The sequence below is a fragment of the Electrophorus electricus genome, chromosome 4 (genome assembly GCF_013358815.1).
Source record: "Electrophorus electricus isolate fEleEle1 chromosome 4, fEleEle1.pri, whole genome shotgun sequence".
Lineage (NCBI taxonomy): Eukaryota > Metazoa > Chordata > Actinopteri > Gymnotiformes > Gymnotidae > Electrophorus > Electrophorus electricus.
The window spans coordinates 10,766,477-10,776,476 of NC_049538.1; the positions used below are offsets into that span (position 1 = coordinate 10,766,477).

The 10,000-nt window shown below is 46.7% G+C and overlaps 2 protein-coding genes across 3 annotated transcripts in view; one reads left to right on the forward strand and one right to left on the reverse strand.

Annotated features, from left to right (window-relative positions):
• ulk3 (unc-51 like kinase 3) overlaps window positions 1-3,782 on the forward strand; it is a 15,157-nt gene extending 11,375 nt beyond the window's left edge. For both annotated transcript variants that reach the window (XM_027020090.2, XM_035525122.1), the window contains exons 14-17: window positions 491-531; window positions 1,842-1,889; window positions 2,241-2,304; window positions 2,655-3,782. In XM_027020090.2, coding sequence (XP_026875891.2) covers window positions 491-531; window positions 1,842-1,889; window positions 2,241-2,304; window positions 2,655-2,671 — 170 coding nt within the window. In that variant the 3' untranslated portion in view covers window positions 2,672-3,782. The remainder of the gene's footprint in view (window positions 1-490; window positions 532-1,841; window positions 1,890-2,240; window positions 2,305-2,654) is intronic.
• A 1,648-nt stretch (window positions 3,783-5,430) lies between these two features.
• On the reverse strand, window positions 5,431-7,707 carry LOC113584306 (growth arrest-specific protein 1). The gene has a single exon (XM_035524879.1). It carries the CDS (start codon window positions 7,224-7,226, stop codon window positions 6,483-6,485), a length of 744 nt encoding a protein of 247 aa, XP_035380772.1. The 5' UTR covers window positions 7,227-7,707; the 3' UTR covers window positions 5,431-6,482.
• Between the last annotated feature and the right edge of the window lie 2,293 nt (window positions 7,708-10,000).

Here is a 10,000-nt window from a genome sequence, read left to right on the forward strand (position 1 = left end):
AGGGTGCTTGCAGTATAAAAACACATTAAACGCCTCCACCTTCTCTTTGGTGAAAAGCAGGTCACTTAAGTGAGAAACTCTGACATAGCATACAGAGGGAGCAGGACTGTACTGATCACATCAGTCATAGAGCCAGCAGTGGTTCATTACATCTCACTGTCTGTACCATGCATGGGAGATAATATGGTGGAACTATAGAGGAGTACCTAATAATAATGACATCACTCAGTGTGCGCGTGCGTGTGCGCATGCGTGTGTGTGCGTGCGTGTGTGCGTGTGCGTGTGTATATATAAATTTTTTTCTCCCCCTCTCATATATACATTTTCTCGTGTATAATCACACACACACACACGTGTATATATATTCTGTGTATGTACTATTGGCAACATTTTTACTCCTCTTTCATGCTCATTACTATGTGTTTGTTAATGTGAGCTACTGTCTGCCCCCCCCCCCCCCCCCCCCCGCCCCCCCTTCCTCTGTGTGCAGCGGAGTCTCAGGGCCGTAGGAGAGAGCTGCTACACAGTGAGGTGCGTAGGGGAAGTGTTACAGTGGGCTCACATAGCTCTAGTGCCAGTCTGCAGCGCCGTACATCTCTGACCCAAGGCACATTAGCACACACTTCTCCAGCACACACCTGTACACTCCTGCACACACTAGCACAATCCAGCACAGTCCTGCACACTCCATGGTGCTCTTGCACAATGCAGCACACTCCAACATGCTGAGCATTCCAGATGCAGTGATGGGACCCTCATGCATCACATATGGCCTCAGTAAGAAAAACTGAAATGTTGACATCTTACTGTTTTTTCATCCAAGCACCAGCATTGATGCTCACTTCACTGTTGTCTGTTGAGAGACTGGATTCTTTCAAACTTCACAGTGGGATGTGCATCTGGGTCAAGACACGGAATCACAACACACCAGAAGCTTCTTAAGCAGGCAGAGAGAAATGGAGGGCTAGAGATGAAAGTGTGGTTTTAGCAGTTTTCTCATTTGAAGTTTTATGAGCCCTTAAATAAATTCAGATATGGCTGAGTTAACCAAAAGCTGCATGTGCGCGCGTGTGTGTGTGCGTGTGCGCGTGCGCGTGTGCGTGTTGCTGTCAAAACCTGGTTTCTGAGTGAACCACATGTGATTATTGTTCTGCCCAGCTTTGGCTTTCCTCTGTGAAAAAGCCACACTGTCATCTGTGGGATTCAGCACAGGCTCTTATTCAGAAAAGTATTCTTAGCTTTTACAAATAGGTGAGAGTTCAAAACCACCTTTCAATTGATCGCTGGCTTTAAGGCATCAAACATGCGTCTTTAAAAGGAAAAACAAACAAACCACAATGTAATATTTCACAAAGAAGTGCTTGAGAGTGTTACAAGTCCAATAAACTTGCGTAACAGCAAGATCTTAAAATGTCCTCCACTTCCATTATGTTTCTAGCTCATGACAAACATCTCCATTCATTACTGGTCATTTAAGACCCATCTTATTAAACCCTGCCCTGAGGTTAGCGGTGCTTAGCTCTGCTCCTGACCTGTGGAGGTTCACTCTCTCTCTCTCCTGCATTCAGACCGTGTAGTGTTTGGGTAGTGCAGACCTGTGAGAGACAGGTGGCTGGTTCCTGAGGCTTTACTAGGGTCAGGTCATGGATGAGTCAGGGTTTGGGAGGAGTTGAATTTTTCCTGGTGTCATATAACTGGAAGAACTTGGATCTGGGTTGTTGTGGGGATGACCACTCTGTCTTCACCAATAATTCAGATCCAACAAAGACATGATGTACTTTTATTAACAATTTGTGTCATTTTATCACAGATTACTTTCTTTGTCTAATTTGCTTTTTCAGATTAAGAGTTTGATGAGTAGAGCTGAATACCTTAAGGAACAGATAAAGGTAAAGTCACTGTCCTCTATGGGACCACTTCTTATCCAGATTGGGCCTGGTCTTATCCAGATTGGGCCTGGTCTTATCCAGATTGGGCCTGGTCTTATCCAGATTGGGCCTGGTTTTAGCTAGATTGGGCCTGGTTTTAGACAGATTAAGCCTGGTTTTAGCCAGATTGGGCCTGGTTTTAGCCTGTAAGGGTTTCTCACTGGAGAGGGCCATAGACCATCTAACTTAGTCTAAGGTTAATCTTAAACTTTTCCCTTTTTTTCTATTTTACTTATGCAACCTGTTATGCCAGCCATTTATCCTTATCTGCAGTGTGCGTGTGCGTGTGCGTGTGCGTGTGTATGTGTGTAGATGCGGGAAGCCCAGAAAGATGTCTCCTTGGATAAAGACCCTGTCTCTGAATCTGTGCGGACATGTAAGTGTGGAACACCATGTTTTTTGGAGGGGGGAAAAAATCATCATCATTGCCTGTAACATCAGTGCCCGTGACTGAGTGAACAGTAGGTCTTTGGGTCCCAACCAGTTATCTGCAGCTTTACAGTGAGCTGTGACAAATGTTTGTGATCTCTAACAACAGCTCTGAAGCGTCTGTGTGTATGAGAAATGTCAGGAGATGTAAACGTCACTGGTTTCCAGGCTTTTCGGCTGGTGCAGAGGGGCTGAACGTGTCTTCTCTCAAGCCTCTGCACTGAGACAAACTTAATGTGGACACTGCACATAAGGTCACAGTCCATAATGCTCTGCTGTTCTCTCTCTGTATCTTAGCATGTTGCCTACAGTAACCATGGCTGACTCACCACGGCAACCGTCGGACTTGTCCTGCAAGGTCATGTGACCAGACTGGAGGGTGACCCATGCACTTTAGTATTGAAAGAAAGAAAAACCAAACAGGAATCTGATTGGTCCCCACATGACAACAGCCTTCATAGCCACGTGGGTACAGACAACAGCCAGTGTTTCATCGTACAGTAGTAGTAGCAGTCAGTTTGCATCATACACATACCACACCCAATATTCGAAACGTTTTCCACATCACAGTCAGTTTGCATATTATACAGCACTCAATATTTAAAAAAAAAACATTTATTGTAGAAAAATCATTTGCTGTACAAGATCATGAAAATTGGAGGAATTCCTGTAATCATGTTGAACACCTCGCAGTTCTTACTGTGTCTTTATTCAGTTCTGCGGTTCTTACTGTGTCTTTATTCAGTTCTGCGGTTCTTATTGTGTCTTTATTCAGTTCTGCGGTTCTTACTGTGTCTTTATTCGGTTCTGCGGTTCTTATCGTGTCTTTTTGCAGAGTCACACTTTGCTTTCTGCTTTTGATGCATCTTTTGTGCGAGCCCTTGCACATGCATGTACATGCATGCACACGCAAGCACACGCTCGCACACATACACACACACACACACACCCCTCGCTGCAGTTTGCACGCAGAACGTGTGTTGATGACGGGGGTTCCCGGGCCGTGTGGCTTCTGCTCTGTTTGTCCTGCCCTCGAATTTACTTTCAGGCCACGCCCATATCAAGCGCTGGAACGTTCTTTCTGCTTGCCTCTCATGCCACCAGTTAACAGTTTAGACTGGTGTCACTGGTGCTGCGGTGCTGTGGGACTCCTGCTTTTTACTGCATCCCAGCTGTGGTCCCAGTACAGAAATGTAGAACAATGGTTGGGGTGGTTAGTTGTGATGGTACATTGACTACGTGTGCTGTAGAGACTTGGGATTTAAAGAGTTAAGGTTATCATTGTGATCTACTAAACACCAGACTGCTGTGTGGGGAAAAAAAAGACTTTCTGTTTGTTTAGGCTTTTTTATAAAATATATATTTTTGGTTCTTATTTATTGAATGTTACAAAGTCTACAAAGGAAATAAAGAGACTAAATCTTACTGCAGCTGATGGTGTTTTGTGTGTGTGTGTGTGGGTGGGTGGGTGGCAGACTCGTGGCTGCTATACCCTGCATGGTCTCAAATTCCTAGGGGTACCATACTCTTCATAACTGCAAAACAGGTTCTCCTGATGATACCTTCAAAATGGGTAGTATCAGCTAGTAGATACCAGTCAGCACTGGTATCTCCAACTTCATCCAAATATTGCTAGTAGTTAAAGGTATAGGAAGCAGTTAGCATTTCACAAGCAACACATGCCAACCAGATGCCAACACAGATCAACAAATGCTGGCCAGTCCCTATTCACTTTTATTTCTCATTAGCAATTAGCATTTGGGCATAAATCGTCCTTTTAATGTTGTTTTCTGAAGTACTTGGGCCAAACGTGAACGTGAGTCATGGGTAAACTGGGCGGACTGGGAGGTGGGCGCTGCTGGTTCCGGGTGTACTGGGTCAGCACCTCAGCCTGGCGTGTATCGGCCTCCGGTGAACAGGCGGAGGAGAAGCGTCTGGCATGAGCGTGGTTCAGAAAGCATCAGGGAGAAAGGTCACACTCCCACAGACAAACGGCATCTTTCTCAGTCACACGCACACTCCATCTCTACCACATGCCTTCTCGCACAAAGCACCACTGTGGTTGTAACTGGGAGGGTTTTTTATGGTGAGGTCCCTAATGCCCTGTTCTGACTCTCCCCCATCCTCTGCTCAAACTGGCACTGGCTTTGTGTGGGTGTGGAGAGGTTTAATCCTTGGAACCAGTAACTCACCAACACAACACATGCACACAGTATTCAACTTATACTGACTTCACAGTCATGAATAGAACGTTGTATCCATGGTACACAATGCTAGGGGTAAAATCTGCCATCTACCCTCAGAGTTTGTGTGTGTGTGTGTGCCTGTGTGTGTGAGTGTGTGTGTGTGTGTGTGTGTGTGTGTGTGTGTGTGTGTGTGTGTGTGTGTGTGAGTGTGTGTGTGTGTGTGTGTGTGTGTGTGTGTGTGTGTGTGTGTGTTGGGCGCGCGTAGTAGGGGGACTGAAATATGTGTCTGTCCCAACTCCCAGTTTAAGCAGACAGCGAGGCCCAGCTCCTGGTCACAGTTACAGAGCTGCAACCCCCTTCCACCCACTGGCTGGCTGTGCTGCCTTTGTTTGTTTTGGTTTTGTTCCCAGAAGCTGAAAAGGGGGGGTGCTGGTGTTGGGCACTGGGGACTGGTCCCCGCCTCCCACACTTCTGCTGGAGTTGTTTTCACAGCAGAGCCTTTCTGGGTGGCACAGAGTTCCAGCCCTTAAAACGTTACCAACAGGTGGTACAAGCATTATTTTATCATTAGTTAGTTTACAGGAGGATTATAATTAAGAAATCATGGTTAGAGCAGCAGTACTACTACTTTATAAGTTTTATGATGCTAATTAAGTTAGAGTTCTGTTATGTCTACACTAACATAACATTCCAAAAAGACAAAATATAGTGTCTACGTTCAGTAACAAACAGGGACAAATGTTGGAGCTAAAGTTGGAACTCAGGTTTGTTCAGTTACAAACAATACTGCCCCCCACTGGTGCATAAAGATAACAGTAAGTGTAAGCAATACAGGACAAGTTCGACCAACAATCTAATTCTCATTAACCCAACTAACCAACCTCAGGCATGTTCCACATTCAGTTTTATTGCTTCATATTTTTCAGAACATAAATATATTGCTTTCTGTACATACAAAATTTGTGACAATTCAACTTTTTACCAACTATAAATGCTGTAATGCTGACGCATCTAATGTGGTTAATGATTCCTGATTTAAGCATAAATGAGAAAATCCAAAATTTAAAGAAATACAGACAACTGGCAGGACGACCCACTTTGACAACAGAAAGGCATGTACAGCACATTTTTCCATTCTTTACATTTCTCCAAGCCAAACCAACCACCAGCAGACACTGGGAGGGTGGAGATTAAAAGGGTGGAGATTACATCCCAAAGAGAAAACAGCTTCCTTCAGGTCAGATTGGCTTCACACTGGAAATAACCTTCATTACTTGAGATCCAAAACAAGCAACGGAGCCAGAGAAGGAACGAGGGAGGAAGAGATGAAGTGTTTGCTCTAAGGCTGGGAAGGGTGAAGGAAACGGCTCATGCCAGGGGATGCTTTAGCCCAACGAGCCGGCCGAGAGAGTGCGGAGCGTGTGTGGGTTTGTTTAGTAGCCTGTGATCGCCCACCCTCTCCACTTCAGTTAGCAACTCTGCCCCGCAGCCCTGCTCTCGTCTCCGACCATCCACCGCGAAGACTTGGAAGTCTAACAGCCAGAACAATGAGCCATCCGCAAACACTTGCTGCACAAGTTCACTGTTTGTCTTAGGTCATACCGAAAAAAGGCACACTTTAGACAGCAGTGGTGCAAAACACAAGGGGGGGGGGGGGGAGAAGACCAAAGAGTGTGGGAGGGAATATATAATTTATGTCCTAAGGCTCTTAATGAGTTGTTTCACAATCCTGGAGTTTACAACATTTTTTACTGACCAAGCAGTCTCGGGTCTCTCCGTAAGCAATGTATCTGTTCTTGCAACTCACGTTTTTTTCAGAGAACTGTAAGACCCCAGCCTACAGCGCAGGCTTGTGGGTCAAACGACACTAAACTCCATCCATTTACTCCAACTCAAGGCTGGCCGAGGCGTCTGGCCACACGCGAGCAGTCGCTGCACGTCAGTCCCTGAGGAGAGCCAGCGCGAGAGCCCCCCAGAAGAGGGTGCCGTGGCTAGGGAGATGCGGGGCGGCGGACGAGGGGACCGTGGCGTCCGGGTCCCCCTCGCCGTCCCCCTTGGCCTCGTAGTCTTCGTCCTCGTACAAGTCGTCGGGGCCGTCGTGGCCGTCGGCGGCGGCGTCGCACAGCCGTGCCATGTTTTCCTTCACCACCTCGCAGAAGGGCCGTTCGGCGCCGTCGCACGCGCACCGGTCCAGCGCCGCGCCGGCCGGCAGGAGCAGCAGCTGCCCGATGGTGGCCCTGCAGCGGCTCGGGCACTTCCTGCCGTTGAACAGCTGCCCGCAGTGTGCCAGGTAAGAGCCCAGCGCCGCCCGACAGACGGGATCCGCCTCGCAGCGGCCTCGCGCCTCCGTGCAACCGTCGCCGGGCGGCAGCATGCGGGGCAGGCACGGCTCGATGACCCGTTTGGCCCGCCTGCACTCGGTGTCCGGGCCGCAGTCGCAGGACTCCAGCTCGGCCCCGCCCACCGTGCGGTTCAGACGCACCAGCGCGCTCACGCAGTGGCTCGGGCAGTGGCGACGGGCGCCCCGCAGAATGCTGTCGCACGCGGCGACGTACTGGCCGTAGGCGCGCTCACACTCCTGCTCCTCGTGGCACCGCAGGATCGCCTGCCAGCACACAGACTGGGCGCTCAGAGCCACCAGCAGCGAGAGGAGAAACGGCACGGGGCCGCACCAGGGTCCCATGCTGGGCCTCGCGACGTCCGTGAATGCGTGCCGACTCCACAAACTCAGCTCTGGTCTACATTTAATAACCAGAGCGTGAGAGTCGTAAATCCGCGCGCACTTCGCATGCTGTACACAGACGACAGTTTATTCCCTGAGCAAAACGTTTGCTCAACCATTGATCATAAATAAATAACGTTGTTTTCGAGGGGAAAAAAAAGCCAATTTGCATAGACGGCGCGGGACGCCTGTAGGACAATGTTTGTAACAGTCAGAGACTACCACAGGAACGCGAGAAAAGTTTCGCCACAGTAATCGGTGCGGAAAAGCGCTCAGACGTTATCCGCGTAGTTTGGTCGCATCCCACACCGTGCAGTTCCTTCGCGCGTACATATTCCCACATGTTTCAATCCTCACGTCCGTCGCAGCGAAACGTCCATGTCCGCCTTTTAGGCTTTGCGCGTTATTTGGATGAGTCGTCCCTCCCTCCCGCGGCGCGTCTTTGTCCCGCCTGCAGCGGCGCTTCCCCGCGCACCCCTCCTCTGCGCTCCCCCGCCCCTCCGCGCCGCCGCCTCCGCCAAACGCAGAGCCAGCCGTCGGATTCATTCCCATAGTAACACGCGTATTCCTTGGCGAGCCGTGCCTCACATGCAGGATAAATCAAATGTTTAGAAATTTGATGAAACTCGCGAGCTGTGTGGTCTATGCCTTTTATCGCGCCCTACAACCAAACTCCCGATAAGCGGGACGTAAAACTTTCCTTTTTGAGAGCTCACATCTGTAAACCACTTCGGTTTAAAACGCAGAACAACAAATCTGTTTCTCTTTAACGCTAAACCAAGAACAAACCTCTTTTCAGACCAACGCTATCAGGACTGTGAGCACAAAGTCCTTAATAATGGCCGTCCTGGTCTCTGCTTCTTTTGGGGGGTGTTTTAATCTCGCATTGACGGGAAATAAAAGGCACAATAGCATTTTCTGCTCCGTTTCACGCCTTTTGTGTTAATTTGGCCGTGCAGTGACCGTGTATCTTTCTAGACCGAAGATTGTTTATGCCCTGGAGCTCGTCAATGGAGAAAGTTTTTAGCATTAATATATTTTATGGCGCGGTCCTTTCATAACGCACTCGAAAACCAACGATACACCCCAACCTTTCTGCTATTGTAATGGAAACTATTCTGATTGTGTTTTGTTTAGCTTCGTGAAAAAAATCCCCAGACACATAAAAACAACTATAAACACATTTACAAAAATACCACCATGTGGTAAAGATGACCACTTGGTGGAGCATTAAATATGTAACACACTATGCAAGTAAAAAAAAGAATAATATATTGCAATATAATAATTAAATAGCTTTTAACATATACTATCATGATAATTATGTGTATACAGAGTTAAAGTCTAGTGTGTTTGATATGTTTGTAACTGTAAATAATATCGCCCAGAACGACGCGCATAAAAAAATGTTTATAAGGTGTGAAATCAGTTTTCCTAGTGTATGGGATCAAGCTGAAGCCAAAGGTCTCTACCATGTAATAGCGGCACTATACCGCTATCTGCTGGTTAAACGTGGTATTGCCGTTGTATTGTAAACCTCGGAATTGAGCGAAATTACAAGCCAAGAAACACAAAACTCATAAAAAATATGTTTATTATAGTTCCGACAGTCAAAACCATAAAGTTAGCCCAGTGAGGTCCGTACAGATGTTACGTTATAGGATGGGAGATTACACAGCGTAGAACACTACGGACACAGATGCATAAGAACGAAAATCCAACCAAAAGGCAGACGCTTAATCTCAGGTTTTCCAGAAAAGCTCACTCTTACACATCAAGGTAATAAATAAGTATATAGGCCATTGGGTAAATAAATAAATAAAGATTTACAACCAATTCTCCTCTTTATATTGCTTTTTATTACAGAATTATAGTGCGTCTTTGTTTATTACCAAGCCGAAAGACACACATTTCAACATCTGCTCTTGGCAAATATGGCATGAGGTACTTGCCTTATGATTCCTGTTAAAAAACAAAACAAAACCAAAAATGGCAATGACATAAACTCAGGTTTCAACCAACTGTCACAACACATGACTCCAACAAACCTCACAAAAAACAATGTGTTTTGTTTCATTTTTTTTTTTACAAAATGAAATATTTTCATCTGTTCTACTCCAACTATACATTATTAACTCGATCCAAAGACCCAAGCTGTTTTATACAACAGTGTAATGCTTTTGAATATAGAATATTAAGATGGGAACAGTCAGATAATGTGTACACATTATAGCTGATAGACAACACAATCACCTGCACGACGCAGCACCACTGCAAGGATGTTGAAAGGTAATGTGGGTCAAGGGTCAAGGGTTAGGAGAGGGTTAAATGCCTGGGGTCAGGGCAGAGGGCAAAAAGTGGGAATTTGAATGGTATGAAGATTTGGGTTCCTACCAAAAAGCAGCCATGCCTTTCCCACGAGCCCTTCCTCCAAACCCAAAAGTGACGTTCTGCCAACTTGTGCCACACCCCCAGGCCAGATCATCTCCACGCACGTCTCTTGTGTTCGCGTAGGAAACCAATATTGCTTTAACGTACTGTTTTCTGGACCCAGATTAACACTAGCACTGTCAGAATGATAACATTACCGCTACTAATGCTTAAAGATTCTTAAATTAGTGCGTCTATCACCTTCACTCGTCTCTGATATCAAAAGGCGTGTGATGATACAGAATGGAACCTGAGGGGATTTCAGAAGTGTTTCCCAGCTAAAGGTTTTTCCCTTTCTGAGAGTC

Bases quoted from the DNA above. Each gene is read 5' to 3' on its own strand.
- LOC113584306 (XM_035524879.1), bottom strand. From the start codon at position 7,226: ATGGGACCCTGGTGCGGCCCCGTGCCGTTTCTCCTCTCGCTGCTGGTG.